This window comes from Schistocerca serialis, chromosome 5 (genome assembly GCF_023864345.2).
Source record: "Schistocerca serialis cubense isolate TAMUIC-IGC-003099 chromosome 5, iqSchSeri2.2, whole genome shotgun sequence".
Lineage (NCBI taxonomy): Eukaryota > Metazoa > Arthropoda > Insecta > Orthoptera > Acrididae > Schistocerca > Schistocerca serialis.
The window spans coordinates 78,161,034-78,177,859 of record NC_064642.1 but is presented as its reverse complement, the minus strand read 5'-3'; the positions used below and the strand labels follow the sequence as shown (position 1 = coordinate 78,177,859).

Here is a 16,826-nt window from a genome sequence, read left to right as displayed (position 1 = left end):
CAGAAGGAGACAGATACATCAGTGACCGTACAGAACGTTCATAGTTTTACTTAGAAAAAAAATGGGACACGAAGGAGATTTGAACACGGGCCTCTCACTTCGCAGTCCAACATCTTGACCACACAACCCTGACGCCGTGCTTCTTGCAGTTCACTCGATGTTACTCATCTTGAGCTTGTACCGTTCGCTGTTTCTATTTTGCTTCTTTTTCTCACAGTTCATTACACCTTCTTCCTGTTTTCATGCTTAATCTGGGTTCAGTTTGTGACGGGCTATACACTTCCCCATTTTACCACTGAATCTGGGAGGGTAGGAAGGGGGGTGGGAGGTTGCGTAGGGGAGTTTCCCTTGACAGTATTTCTATAGCTGGTCAGTGACACAAGTAGTACACAATTCAGCTTGAGGAGAACTGTGAAGAAACGTCGCTAGATTTGTAGCTCAGTCACCATCAATGGTGTAGCTGTGGGTGGTGAACTTACTGTAAGGATAGACAAAGTGTTTGAAGAGTCAATGACGAAAAGGAGAATTACAAGATATCCATCACGGCTTCGTCCAACTGCGCATCAGAAGTAAAAGTAATTTAAGCTTTCCGAGCTCTTTTACGCATGTCACAAAGTTTCCTGAAGCCATGTAGCATAGACAGAAAAAATCATATAGTCAACTCCTTGTGTCTTTTCATTTCAGTAAGTTTTTCATTTCCAGCTTCAGTTTGTATCGGCAGCACATGAAGACAAGAAACGTAAGACATCTCCGTACTCTGCCTAGCAGATGGCAGTAGCAGCGCATGTGGCGCATAGCTGCCAACATTGTCATGGACAATCTCGACCATATCTCACGTATTTTCTAGAGAATGGAAAGAGGCACGAGTTTCCTTCCACCGTTCAGTTTCGATGTGTCAGCTGTATTTCGTACACTGTAATGTATGACATAAAAAGTACCAAACGTGAACTGGCCAGCAACTACATTTTCCACAGCGAAATTTTCAAAATGTGAACAGTGTTGTACTTTTCTTTGAAGTATCACCATAACCGCGTGCAATAACGAAATGAAAACAAGTTCATTATGAAGCTGTGATATCAGACTATAAGATATTTAAAGAAATTTGCCGCCGGGGGATTAGCCGAGCGGTCTTAGGTGCTGCAGTCATGGACTGTGCGGCTGGTCCCGGCGGAGGTTTGAGTCCTCCCTCGGGCATGGGCGTGTGTGTATTTGTCCTTAGGATAATTTAGGTTAAGTAGTGTGTAAGCTTAGGGACTGATGACCTTAGCAGTTAAGTCCCATAAGATTTCACACACACATTTCAAAGAAATATGTTTTTTTGTTGGATAGTTTCCTCGAAAGAGAAAGACTACACAGATGAGAATGCTCGCGAATCCCAAAGGACTAGTTTTTACTTTCTCGAAAGGCAGAAGTTTTACTGAGAAACTAACGACAGTGATGGATGTAGCTTTGATTCATCCTACATAAAACAATTTCTTAGGCAAATTAGATGACCTGAAATTTCACTCCCTGTATATTGTACGATACAGGTTGCCTAGAGCGACCAACACGCCCTTTTGCACCGAGCAGTGCGATAGGGAAAGGTATCGTGTTTTGTCACCGTCCCTTCCCCTATCTTTCTACGTGCTCCATTGATGCGATTGCTTCTGCGTCATGTCACGTGTAGCATCGCACATTCAGTGTACAATACCGCATCCCGTACTGTATCGCCTCAGTGTGAACAGCGCCTTACAGGTACTTTCCCAAGGAAACTCTTGGTCCCTTAGCAAAACATTTGTCAGTGCCTCTTCAATTTTCGGGCGTGCTCTGGGAAGAGAGAGGTTCAGGTTTCCTTCGGTGGTCCAGTAAAAACTATTTCGCAACTCTCGCAAAAGTGCGCTGTCTCCGGGGCTCACCTGTGGGAATGACGTAGTTCCTCTGGGACGCCATAGTATTGCGACTGGAGGTGATGGGAGTGGAGGTGCCCGACCCAACTCTCGAGGAGGGCCACAGCAGCGCCACGGCTGTCGCGGCGCCGGCCACGAACACTACGAACACTCCTGCTGCCGCAAGCACTTTGGGACGCCGCCACCAGAGCGCACCTCTGGCGCCAGCGCCATCGCCGCCAGAGCGCTTGCTCAGTTCTGCGCTGCCGCCGATTCCCGAGGATGCAACGCCAGTCAGAACGCCTTTCCCTGAAAGAGCAACGTACACCGTCTACTAATCTGTTCTGCAAAACTTGACTAAAGTAACACAACATATTAGCAGCTCGATGGAAATGAATGGAAGTGCACGGATACAACATTTGGCTAACTTCAGTCGAGAAAGCATCATCGCGAGATTGGAAGAAGACGAATTGCGGCGAGTGTAGCCCAGGAGTTTGTTCGACCTCGGTCAACTACAGCAACAGATGACCGCAGGGATGGCAAAACCGACCGTTTGAAACCGATACTGGTAATTTAGTTCTGAATAACGGGTATTTTTCGGTATTTGTTTGGTCTCAGTAACAACCGGTATTTTATTTTTTGCCAAGAAAGAGGTAAAAAAACGGTATATCAGTTTGTCACCGTAGTGGTGCTATACTTTTCAGTCTTTAACAAAACTTCTCTTAAACCGAGCGATCTTTTTTCGTATAACTTCCCTTTCTTTGAAATGTTTGGATATTATAGAAAATGGGTAAAGCGATCAAACGACAACGCTGGCAGAAACGAGCTACAAACCCATGACATAAGACTCAGAACAGTACTGCTGAGACAGTAATGCACCTGCAGCCCTTTACTACCCACACGCTGCGATCCTTCCGTTATTTGAGATCAGAGTAAAATGTGTGCGCCAGGCTTGTCATTTGTAGCCAAAAAATATTTGTCGTTGGAAGGAAATTATGTGGCTGCTGAAGAACTGGAATCGTCTTTAAATGATGATGTTTTTGGTGAAACGAGTCGACTTACAGATCAACACATTACAAAACGAGGATTTACTAACAGCCTGGACACTAGATGTTGACCAACGGATTAACTCATTACTGAAATTTTGACTACTGTCAAGTAAATATTCCTGTTCCGTATTCTATTTTGCCAACTACCTGCAACTTCATTTCAATTTTTTGAAAGAACATTTTTAGTTCTGTCATCAAATATCAATTGCATACAAATTCCCACTAAAAAATAAATAAATATATTATAGTACAACGAAAGCCCAGTCCAACGTTGCAATTTTTTTTTTTTTCACTCGATGACTAGTTTCGCGCCAGGTCCCATTTCAAATCATCCTACAGTGCAGAAAACCAAATTTACACTCATGTACACACATCAAAAAGAGTTTTGCATCACTCCGATTCCCAGAACTCCTGAAGATAAACGTTGACTGTGGATATTGTATCACAGACGCAGTCCCTTTGACTGTTCAGAGATGTCACTGAACCCGCCCAAAGATGTAAACAACCATGCATGAGCAGCGCCTATTAGACGGAGGGGGTCCGACAGCCATTCAGTTCCAGTCATTCCACCAGGAAGGAGGTACACGGCTCGTGTTGTCTGTAGTTCAACCATGCCTAGACGGACAATACCGCGGTTCGCTCGCGTCCGTATTGGTACTTTGTGCCAGGAAGCGATCTCAATAAGGGAAGTGTCTAGGCGTCTCAGAGTGAACCAAAGCGATGTTGAAACTTCCTGGCAGATTAAAACTGTGTGCCCGACCGAGACTCGAACTCGGGACCTTTGCCTTTCGCGGGCAAGTGCTCTACCAACTGAGCTACCGAAGCACGACTCACGCCCGGTACTCACAGCTTTACTTCTGCCAGTATCTCGTCTCCTACCTTCCAAACTTTACAGAAGCTCGTCTGCGAACCTTGCAGAACTAGCACCCCTGAAAGAAAGGATACTGCGGAGTCATGGCTTAGCCACAGCCTGGGGGATGTTTCCAGAATGAGATTTTCACTCTGCAGCGGAGTGTGCGCTGATATGAAACTTCCTGGCAGATTAAAACTGTGTGCCCGACCGAGACTCCAACTCGGGACCTTTTGCCTATCAGCGCACACTCCGTTGCAGAGTGAAAATCTCATTCTGCAAAGCGATGTTGTTCGGAGTGGGGGAGATAAAGAGAGACAGGAACGGTCGACTACATGTCTCGCTCGGGCCGCCCAAGGATGCAGAGGATGACCGCTACACACGGATTATGGCTCGGAGGAACCCTGACAGCAACGCCACCGTGTTGAATAATGCTTTTTGTGCAACCACAGGACGTCATGTCACGATTCAAACTGTGCGCAATAGGCTACATGATGCGCAACTTCACCCCCGACGTCCATGGCGCGGTCCATCTTTGCAACCACGACACCATGCAGTGCGGTAAAGATGGATCCAACAACATGCCGAATGGACGGCTCAGGATTGGTATCACGTTTTCTTCACCGATGAGTGTTGCATATGCCTTTAACCAGACAATCGTCGGAGACGTGTCTGGAGGCAGCCCGGGCAGGCTGAACGCCTTAGACATACTGTCCAGTGAGCGCAGCAGGGTAGAGGTTCCCCTGCTGTTTTGGGGTGACATTATGTGGGGCCGACGTACGCCGCTGGTGGTCATGGAAGGCGCCGCAATAGCTCTACGATGCGTGAATGACATCCTCCGACCGACAGTGCAACCATATCGGCAGCATATTGGCGAGGCATTCGTTTTCATGGACGACAATTCGCGCCCCCATCGTGCACATCTTGTGAATGACTTCCTTCAGCATAACGACATCGTTCGACTAGAGTGGCCAGCATGTTCTCCAGACATGAACCCTCCTGAACATGCCTGGGATGGATTGAAAATGGCTGTTTTATGAATGATGTGAGCCACCAATCACTCTGAGGGATCTACGATGAATCGCCGTTGCCGAGTGGGACAATCTGGACTATCAGTGCCTTCATGAACTTATGGATAGTATGCCACGACGAATACATAATCTAGACCTCCACCTCTGAAGGTCTCGCTGTATGGTGGTACAACATGCAATGTGTGGTTTTCATGATCAATAAAAAGGGCGTAAATGATGTTTATGCTGAGCTCCCTTCCAATTTTCTGTACAGGTTCCGGAGCTCTCGGAACCGAGATGATGTAAACCTCTTTTTGATGTGTGTATAATACAGGTAACTATTGTCAAATAATTCGTCCTGTTCCGTTTTCTATTTTGCCAACTATCTACAAATTCATTTGAATTTTTTGAAAGAACATTTTTAATTCTGTCATTAAATATCAATTGTATACGAATTCCTGTTAAAAATATAAATATATTCTATTACAACGGAAAACCAGTCCAAAGTTGTAAATTTAACTTTTCTTTTTACTCACTCGGTGACCAGTTTTGGGCCAAGACCCATTTTCAAATCATCCTGCAAGGCAGAAAACCAAATTTACGCTCATATACAATACAGGTATTACCAACTTTTTTAAGCATGTGCCAAAAATACAGAATATAACGTTTCAACACTTGCGTATGATACTCAAAAAAATGGTATTTCCGAAGATGTGAAAACCACACCAAAAATGTACAACGCCGGCCGGGGTGGCCGAGCGGTTCTAGGGGCTACAGTCTGGAACCGAGCGACCGCTACGGCCGCAGGTTCGAATCCTGCCTCGGGCATGGATGTCTGTGATGTCCTTAGGTTAGTTAGGTTTAAGTAGTTCTAAGTTCTAGGGGACTGATGACCTCAGAAGTTAAGTCCCATAGCGCTCAGAGCCATTTGAAGCCAAAAATGTACAACGATTAGTTACGGCGCATACAAAACTGGCAGTCTACTCCTTCTGCTGCCGTTAGGAAACCTCGGGAATGGGGCACCAATCAGATTATAGAAAACCTTTTTTTTTTATTAAAATGTTCTCCAACCATCAGGATTACAATAATTGAGACAATAACCGTACATGTCAGGAATAAAATTAATACTTTTAAAACGTTTACCAGAAACAGTCAAATACTTACAATCACTGAATGGTAAAACACTGCAGCGCCACATACGGCGCATATTCCTTGCTGGCATGTCAAAATCATCAAATGCGAACAAAAACGTTAGTATTAAAACAAACTGTAACAATAGGAGATTAAAAATCTTCTTCACTTCCGGTCCTTTACAAGCATAAAAACTTGGTCATAAAAAAAATGTACAAATTACGTGAAGATGAAACAACTTTTACCAGGTAAATAGAGACATTAAACCACAAAATTATCTTTTACAAAGCATCAAAAATTTACTTGCCGTCCTGAGGAAGACATAGCATAGCCACACTCAAGGGCGTGTAGGATGATACTGTGGTTGTAGGGGAGGGAGGTGGAGGGTAGAGGGGGGAGGGAGGGTGGGATGGTGGGATGGGAAACGGGGGGGGGGCAACATGAAGAAGAAGGAACAAAAAAATAGGGTGGTCAAGTGGGCAACATGGCAAGAATTATAAGAAGTAATAAAAGAAAATTACTGAAATTGGACCGGAAACAACTATATGTCATTTACAGAATGAGATTTTCACTCTGCAGCGGAGTGTGCGCTGGTACGAAACTTCCTGGCAGATTAAAACTGTGTGCCGGACCGAGACTCGAACTCGGGACCTTTACCTTTCGCGGGCAAGTGCTCTGCCCGCGAAAGGCAAAGGTCCCGAGTTCGAGTCTCGGTCCGGCGCACAGTTTTAATCTGCCAGGAAGATTTTATATATCATTTCTTTTACAATCAAATAATTAAAAACTACCACTTTCAACAGAAAAACCATAAGTTACTCAGGAGTAATCGTACAGCTAATATATGCCAACAAAAAGGAACCCAAACAAATTTTTATAAGCTACGTCTTCCTCAGGATGACAAGTACATTTTTGGTGCTTTGTCAAAGACAACTTTGTGGTTCAATGTCTGTTTTTACCTGGCAAAGGTGTTTTATCTCCAGGTAATTTGTAAAGTTCTTTGTGGTAAAGTGTTTACGCTTGCAAAGGTTGGGAAAGGTAAATAAATGGATAAACACAAAACGAAATATTTTATCCAATATTTATCCAATGATCTTTGTCATGTAGGCAATGAACTGCTTGAACAAGTTGATAAATTTACTTATCTGGGCAGTAATATTACCAGGGATGGAAGGAGCAAGGCAGAAGTCAGAAGTAGAATAGCTCAAGCAAAGGCTGCTTTTAACAAGAAGAAAAACATATTAACATCTAAGAGCATCACCCTTGAAATCAGGAAAAGATTTTTGAAATCATATGTGTGGAGTGTGGCATGCTATGGGTGTGAAACATGGACTCTCGGGACAGAGGAAGACCAGAAGCTAAATTCTTTTGAACTGTGGTGCTATAGACGCATGCTCAAAATAAAATGTATCGACAAGGTCACAAACGAAGTGGTTCTGGAAAGAGCAGGTGAGAAGAGAAGCTTCTGGAGTTTCATTGTTAAAAGAAGAGTGCAATTTACAGGCCATCTATTAAGACATAAAGGACTCCTGAACACAATCATAGAGGGATATGTCGAGGGAAAAAGACCAAGAGGAAGACCACGACTGAGGTACGTGGATCAAATCGTGAAATATGTGGGATGTAACACCTACAAAGAAATGAAGAGAAAAGCTGAAAGACGCACAGAATGGAGACAAGCTGCCACTGTAGCTGTTGCAAACCAATCCTGGGATTGACCACTACAGAAGAAGAAAGATCTTTATCCGCTGTCGAGATACGGCGATTTAAAGTCGAGCTAAATCTGCGACGTAAAATTCATCCTTACGTGAACTGCATGCGCGGAAACCGTTTAAAGTGATTCATATAAATGAAAAATGGATTGTAAAGATAAAATTTTAAACCTTGCTTCCAAAAATCTAGCACTAATCGGACTCTACATGTAAAAAAACCGTTTTTGTGCGCTTTGTTACTTATGCCATTTATATGTTTCAGACTTGCACGAATCGGTTCAAATTTTGCAAGACGGTAGACGAATACATGTCATTAATGGTCATCATGATGTTTTGTGAAAGCTTCATGCGTTACCACGATGTAAGTAACATGGTTCGAAAGACAATAAAAAAAGAACTACACCGGATCATTCGTCGCCCCAGTCAACATAATCTACATAGCTGCTAAGTTATGGCTGTTAAATATCAAAATTACGTTAGAGGTTGGAACCCGAATGAGAAATGCTCGTATCTTAGCATAAAAAGGACAATATGTGCTGCGCAGAACAGGGAATGTAAAGAATTTATCTGGCAGCTTTAAAGACATTTAAATCAAAATATCTTGACATATTCGCGTCTTTTTACAAGTTAACCCTACTTTCCCAGCGCAATGAGCTCTGTTAGCTGCAAGGTGTTGGTGCACTTGCATCTTGCAACTTATAGGCTGATGTCCCTGATCCTGGGCCCGAAGTCTAGAACATTCGTCAGCCATAGTAAACAAATCTGCTTAATGATTACGAAAAGAAATCGCTAAAAATGATGAATCCTAAGCTACCCAACTGAGATTGCAGATTAAGATACATAAGAAGGGAAACCCAGGCCGTCCAATTGTTAACAATTTGACATCGCCATGTCGTAAACTAAATAAGTTTCTTAACTACAAACTTAAGGCAGTGCACACCTTCTCTACCAATTTTCGCGTGAAAAACAGTTCTGACCTTGCTAATGCGATTAAATACGAACATATTCCAAATAATGTGACACTAGCTTCCCTAGACGTAAAAAACCTCTACAGTAGTGTCCCGATAAAGGAAACGATTCAGATCATAAAACGTAATGTGCTAACTCATAACAAGATTAGTACTGCAGAATACACAGAATTAATAGAACTTTTAGAATTTGCGTTAACTTATAACTATTTTACTTTCAATGGCAAAATATATCAACAAAAAGATGGTCTTGTGATGGGTAACAGTTTTGCTGGTACGTTAGCAGACATTTTCATGAACGACTTAGAGTGTCAGTTCTTTGTTATGCTTCCACGACTGAAAGACAAGACTGTATATCATAAACGTCATGTCAATGACATCTTTTTACTGTTAGAGGGGGAAAAGAATGAGGTCACGCCATTTGCTCAAGCCATAGGCAGCATGCACCGAAAAATAGCGTTTACTACAGAAATAGAAGAAGACGGCTCCGTTAACTATTTAGACCTCACTATTAAGAAGGTTGATAACAGACATAAATTTTCGATTTTCAGAAAGCGTACATGTACAGATACTATTATTGGAGCCAGTTCATGCCATCCGCCTTTTTCGACTACCATTGGCCGAAAATGAAATACTCCAACAACTTAAAGCAAATTGCAGTAGCCAACAGTTTCGCAGCAAATGATGATATGCGCCCGTATAATAGGATAAAAAAGCAGGAAATAAATAATAGGCAGACCCGCAATCATCTAGAAAAAAGAAATAAGAAAGAAAACCTGAAAACTATTGCAATGTAATTTTACGGAAAAGTGTCCAAATAAATAGAAAAGTGCTTGAGTAATCTAAGGTTAAATGTGGTTATCAAGTTAACAAAACTATGAAACTCCGTGTAAAACATAGTTTGAGTAATGATTCTGATAAATTTGACGCTTCTGGGATTTACAAGATCGTTTGTAGTAGCTGTGACAAATTTTATATCCGTCAAACTGGCCGTTCTTTTAAAATAAGATTCAGGAAGCATTTGCAGGCACATAACAAAACTTCATTGGGAATGCATTTGGCAGAAACCGGCCACACCGTAGGCAATATTGGGAGTTATATGCGTATTTTACACAGGGCACAGAAGAGTAGCGCTCTCGACTTGTTGGAGGAGTTGGAAATTTACAAAGCATGAGCCCATTAGGGTACCCAACGCCTACTTTGCTCTGTTCGATAACGAGCTACGATAACCAAACAATGCTTCGCGTATTTATACCTAGCCTTGCTATATGGTTTATGTTGAGAACAGTAGGCATTTGCCTTACTCCCATACATTCGACACTTTAATCCTGTAACTGATTATGTCCTACCTATTCATGGATGGCATGGCCAGACTAGATAATTTTATTTATTGAGTGCTAATATGTTGTTTAAACGTTTTCTGAGGGAGACATATGAAAATGTATGTAAAGCCCTCTAGTGGTTATGTTTTTACATTCGGTGGGCGCCTACGTAACGTCCTGGCGACCGACCCAACAGAGGACGCTGATCATTGAACTCTTTTCTTCAGCTGTCATATAGACATTTAATCTGTCATAAGTAATTTATAGGGTGCTACATATATATATATATAAGTCTGCTACATATATTTTACCTAATGTGTTTTTATCAGATTATATTTCTTACGTAAATGATGACTACATCTAAATTCTATGCCCACACTAGCGACATCTATGTAGGATGTAGGCAAACACATTTCTGGTAGCTACTGTACTTCAATAGCCAGTAGCAATAATGACTGTGTGGACGATGTGGCCTATTCTACACCTTATTTTAGATCTATGTGACGATGCAGTGCTGAGTATATTTATAAGTTTTGACGATGCCATTACGGCCTTATCACTTTAGGACATGGTGTTGCAAAGGCACGTTTTACCCTATTTTATCTGTACATTACCTTTGTTGTATGATAGTATATTGTGATACGTAATGCTGTATTGTGCTGAAAGACACACTGCTCACTAGATGTATATATTTTTATATTTTAGGTCTGAGGATCGTCATTACTGACCGAAACCAGTCATCGTCAAAAGAATTGATATTGTGATCAAAGACTGGAATAAAAGAACATTTAACAATATGTAACACTTTAAGGATGAAGAGCACATATGTAATACCTACACAAATTTATGTAGAGGATAAAATTTCTGGGGTGGATATATTTCTGTGAGGGACGTGATGAATCACATTACTTTTCTTGACACACGGCATTGTATTACGTGTCGTGGATACAAAAACTAACAAGTTTGGGTGCTTTTTATTTTATTACTGCTTTCTTGTTTAGAAGTCAGTTCTTTTTATTATTTCTCTCTGTGAGTAATGAAATTGCTACCTAAATTCTATACATACCATAAACTAAAGTTTTTCTGCTTGTACGTGTAGACTAAGTAAGTCCCAGGAGTTACACTAAGGATTTTGATGCGGTTTTCACTGAAATGTGAAGAATGTATGGCCTTACTAGCCATGAGACACTGTCTGGGGTTGTTCGCCAAAATGTTGAAAGTCTTACTGTTTGACACCAGTTTGGCGACTTGCACGTCTTGTGATAAAAATGAGATAAAATGATTAGGAGAGTAAAAACATCCAGGCCCTCAGGCAAAGAAAATCTTCAACACATCCAGGAATCGAATCCAGGACTTCGCTCACCATTGGACGAAGAGCTCCAGATACAGCTTTCACTAATAGACAAACTTATTCACAAGGAAGGCTTGTGTATATAATTTATCACCAACACACTAGACAAGTCGTCCACACATATAGAGCGCTACCAGTTAGGGATTATAAACGGAGCGAGTACGGGTCCAGTGCTGCAGGTTGCATACTTCAAAAATCAAGGCGCCATTGTCAGGTTTCCTTTGTTCCCGTTGTAGTTTCGCGAGTATGGCGAGTCTGAGAACAGTGGCGCTGCGGTCGTTTTAAACTTCTAGGCTCTTTACTCTCCTACTGTAGTGTAGGGGAATATAAGACAGGGGTGAGAATGGCTATAAATCATGACTTTGTGAAATATAGGAATGGTAATTTACAGTTTAACGGTGGAAACTACTTTCGTATGAGGAGGAAATGCCGCGAATCCGCTGTTGCACTTGCGAACACATGTAGCTCTCCTTTTTGAGGGACAGAAAAAAGATCTGACCTGAACAATCATAACAGCTTCACGTCTCCAACGTCTTCTGTAAACTTGTCCCGGCAACCAATACGCTCCCCCACCCCTAACGCTGGTTCGTTCCCACGCCTCTATCATTATACCCCATCTTCCGTCCATCTACAAGCATTCCACCTCGTATCGCAACTTGATTTCTATTGCCTTCCTTTCGCAGACCACTAGTTCACCCCTGGGATCTACCTTTCCATGCAACCAAATCCTACAATACCCTAATCATCTAAGCGAAGGTTCCAACCAATCACTTAACTTACCCCATTGCAGTTCCACCCACCTCCAATCACCTACATCCCATTTAGCAGTTATTTTCCAAGTACTGGGGTATTATGAAACTATTACTTCAAATTAACACGGGAGGTAGAAAACATAAAACAAATACACTAAAGTGACAAAAGCCACGGGATACCTCCTAATATCGTGTCAGCCCTCTTTTGCCCGGCTTAGTGCAAAACTCGACGTGGGATGGACTAAAATCGTCGGAAGCCCCTCCAGAAATATTGAGCCATGCTGCTTCTGTTGTACAGGTCTTCAGCCCAGAGACTGGTTTGATGCAGCTCTCCATGATACTCCATCCTGTGCAAGCTTCTTCGTCTCCCAGTCCCTACTGCAACCTACATCCTTCTGAATCTGCTTAGTGTATTCATCTCTTGGTCTCCCTCTACGATTTTTACCCTTCACGCTGCCCTCCAATAATAAACTGGTGATGCCTTAGAATATGCCATACCAACCGATCCCTTCTTCTAATCAAGGTGTGCCACAAATTTCTCTTCTCCCCAATTCTGTTCAATACCTCCTCATTAGTTATGTTATCTACCCATCTAATCTTCAGCATTCTTCTGTTGCACCACATTTCGAAAGCTTCTATTCTCTTCTTGTCCGAACTATTTATAGTCCACGTTTCACTTCCATACATGGCTACACTCCGTACAAATACTTTCAGAAACGACTTCCTGACACTTAAATCTATACTCGATGTTAACAAATTTCTCTTCTTCAGAAACGCTTTCCTTGCTATTGCCAGTCTGCATTTTATATCCTCTCTACTTCGACCATCATCAGTTATTTTGCTCCCCAAATAGCAAAACTCATTTACAACTTTAAGCGTCTCATTTCCTACTCTAATCCCCTCAGCATCACGCGATTTAATTCGTCTACATTCCACCATCCTCGTTTTGATTTTGTTGATGTTCATCTTATATCCTCCTTTCAAGACACTGTCCATTCCGTTCAGCTGCTCTTCCAGGTCCTTTGCTGTCTCTGACAGAATTACAATGTCATCGGAGAACCTCAAAGTTTTTATCTCTTCTCCATTTCCTACTCCGAATTTTTCTTTTGTTTCCTTTACTGCTTGCTCAATATACAGATTGAATAACATCGAGGAGAGGCGACAGCCCTGTCTCACTCCCTTCCCAACCACTGCTTCCCTTTCATGTCCCTCGACTCTTATAACTGCCATCTGGCTTCTGTACAAATTGTAAATAGCCTTTCGCTCCCTGTATTTTACCCCTGCCACCTTCAGAATTTGAAAGAGAGTATTCCAGTCAACATTGTCAAAAGCTTTCTCTAAGTCTACAAATACTAGAAACGTAGGTTTGCCTTTCCTCAATCTATTTTCTAAGATAAGTCGTAGGGTCAGTATTGCCTCACGTGTTCGAACATTTTTATAGAATTCAAACTGATCTTCCCCCAAGGTCGCCTTCTACCAGTTTTTCCATTCGTCTGCTGCCTCTATAAACATCAATAACAGCGAAAATGTTGCCGTTGCAGGATTTTGTGCACGAAATGACCTCTCGGTTAAGCCCCATAAAGCCGGCCGGTGTGGCCGAGCGGTTCTAAGCGCTTCAGTCTGGAACCGCGCGACCGCTCCGGTAGCAGGTTCGAATCCTGCCTCGGGCATGGATGTGTGTGATGCCCTTAGGTTAGTGCTCAGAGCCAAGCCCCATAAATTTTCCAAGTGATACATGCCGAGCGACCTGGGTGTCCAAATCACTGATTTGAATTGTTCAGAATATTCTTCAAACCAACATAGAACAATTTTGGCTCGGTAACACGCCGCATTGTGGTCCATAAAAATTCCATCGTTGTCTGTCAACATGAAGTCAATGAATGACTGCAGATGGACTCCAAGAAGCAGCCGAACATGATTTTTTCACGATTAAAAAAAAAGAGATAGTATTGTTTTTTACCGTATGAACACTGTTAAATCTGCATATCTAAAACATCTCAGTGTGAATATGCTTCTGTTATTATGCGGTTACGATTGTAATTATGTCTTTATTTTTTTTTATTTTTTTTTAGATAATTCAGAGTTGATGAACGAAGAGGACTTTGAATACAGGATCTTTATCTATGTACAGAAAACCCTGCAACGAGTCTTTTACGTTGCGTAAAGCTGTTTGTGGTATTTCCTTAAAAATCGATGATTCTGTTACTTTTATTACCATAATACACTCCTGGAAATTGAAATAAGAACACCGTGAATTCATTGTCCCAGGAAGGGGAAACTTTATTGACACATTCCTGGGGTCAGATACATCACATGATCACACTGACAGAACCACAGGCACATAGACACAGGCAACAGAGCATGCACAATGTCGGCACTAGTACAGTGTATATCCACCTTTCGCAGCAATGCAGGCTGCTATTCTCCCATGGAGACGATCGTAGAGATGCTGCATGTAGTCCTGTGGAACGGCTTGCCATGCCATTTCCACCTGGCGCCTCAGTTGGACCAGCGTTCGTGCTGGACGTGCAGACCGCGTGAGACGACGCTTCATCCAGTCCCAAACATGCTCAATGGGGGACAGATCCGGAGATCTGGCTGGCCAGGGTAGTTGAATTACACCTTCTAGAGCACGTTGGGTGGCACGGGATACATGCGGACGTGCATTGTCCTGTTGGAACAGCAAGTTCCCTTGCCGGTCTAGGAATGGTAGAACGATGGGTTCGATGACGGTTTGGATGTACCGTGCACTATTCAGTGTCCCCTCGACGATCACCAGTGGTGTACGGCCAGTGTAGAAGATCGCTCCCCACACCACGATGCCGGGTGTTGGCCCTGTGTGCCTCGGTCGTATGCAGTCCTGATTGTGGCGCTCACCTGCACGGCGCCAAACACGCATACGACCATCATTGGCACCAAGGCAGAAGCGACTCTCATCGCTGAAGACGACACGTCTCCATTCGTCCCTCCACTCACGCCTGTCGCGACACCACTGGAGGCGGGCTGCACGATGTTGGGGCGTGAGCGGAAGACGGCCTAACGGTGTGCGGGACCGTAGCCCAGCTTCATGGAGACGGTTGCGAATGGTCCTCGCCGATACCCCAGGAGCAAGTGTCCCTAATTTGCTGGGAAGTGGCGGTGCGGTCCCCTACGGCACTGCGTAGGATCCTACGTCTTGGCGTGCATCCGTGCGTCGCTGCGGTCCGGTCCCAGGTCGACGGGCACGTGCACCTTCCGCCGACCACTGGCGACAACATCGATGTACTGTGGAGACCTCACGCCCCACGTGTTGAGCAATTCGGCGGTACGTCCACCCGGCCTCCCGCATGCCCACTATACGCCCTCGCTCAAAGTCCGTCAACTGCACATACGGTTCACGTCCACGCTGTCGCGGCATGCTACCAGTGTTAAAGACTGCGATGGAGCTCCGTATGCCACGGCAAACTGGCTGACACTGACGGCGGCGGTGCACAAATGCTGCGCAGCTAGCGCCATTCGACGGCCAACACCGCGGTTCCTGGTGTGTCCGCTGTGCTTGTACAGCCCTCTCGCAGTGTCCGGAGCAAGTATGGTGGGTCTGACACACCGGTGTCAATGTGTTCTTTTTTCCATTTCCAGGAGTGTATTTCTAGCAGTTCGATTTTACCTTGACATTTCTTGTCCCCTGTGGCACATTTTAATGGACTAACTATGGAAAGAGCTAAATTCTGATACCGTCTGCTATTCACACCTTAGGTTCAAATGACTCTGAGTACTATGGGACTTAACATCTGAGATCGATTCCCCTAGAACTTAGAACTCCTTAAACCTAACTAACCTAAGGACATCACACACCCCCAAGCCCGAGGCAGGATTCGAACCTGCGACCGTAGTGGTCTCTCGGTTCCAGACTGTAGTGCCTATAACCGCTCGGCCACACCGGCCGGCTCACTCTCTAGGAAAAATAATAATGATTATTGAGAATCAATGTATGAGTATTTTTGTGGTTGTCTTTGTGTCTTCAGTAAACTGTTCTTTTATTTCTTGTTATTACCTGCTTCTTCAGGATCGATTGAAGATATATTCTTTCATTGTGCAGTCAACAACAGGAGTCTTCTACTTTTATTTGTCGCGCTTCAAGATTTTAGTTTCTTGAGCCTTCGGTCTTCAGTGATAGCATGATCCCAAATTCAACTAGTTCTTGTATACGTCAGTGTATGTACCCATCAGTATTTGTCGTCTTATTTTGTTTCCCTTGTATCCTTGCAAGTATAAAATACCATAATGATTAAAAAACAATATACTATTCAACAATGTAAAAATTTCAGTAACAGCTAATATGTAATAAAAAATAACTTGTCAATACCATTCTATGTTTTTTCATCCAGTTTCCTTTACTCCTACAGGAGTGCATCCAGTGAAGGGGGTGAGAATCTCTGGTTTGAATGAGTTCATTTTCTTGTTCTTCAGGAATGCTAATCCGAATTTCTTGTAATTTTAAGCCATTCAACCAAACGAGTTGAAAGCTTCAGTCTCAACAGGAAACACTGGTCGGCTCTAAACAGGTTTCGCACGGGAGTTGGACGATGCAGACAGCAAACAACCAAATGGGGCTATACAGACGATTCGTGTTGTGACTGGGGCGAGGTACAAACAATGGACCATCTTCTGGTTTGTATCATTCATGGTTTCAGAGACGGCTCTCTGATTTCGCTCCACAAGTTAACGGACAATGCCAGGAAATGGCATAATCTTAATGTCATTGTGTAATTAATTGTCTTCAATTTATGTGAATTTTGTGCCATTTAATGTAATAATGTAGTTTCCCTGACATAATTGT

The 16,826-nt window shown here is 43.1% G+C and overlaps 1 protein-coding gene across 1 annotated transcript in view; it reads right to left on the bottom strand.

The window, feature by feature from the left end:
* The window catches only part of LOC126481752 (uncharacterized), a 226,432-nt gene that overhangs the window by 60,779 nt on the left and 148,827 nt on the right, over positions 1–16,826 (bottom strand). Inside the window, exon 2 of the mRNA XM_050105707.1 lies at positions 1,896–2,174. Within this exon, the coding sequence (XP_049961664.1) occupies positions 1,896–2,174 (279 nt within the window). The remainder of the gene's footprint in view (positions 1–1,895; positions 2,175–16,826) is intronic.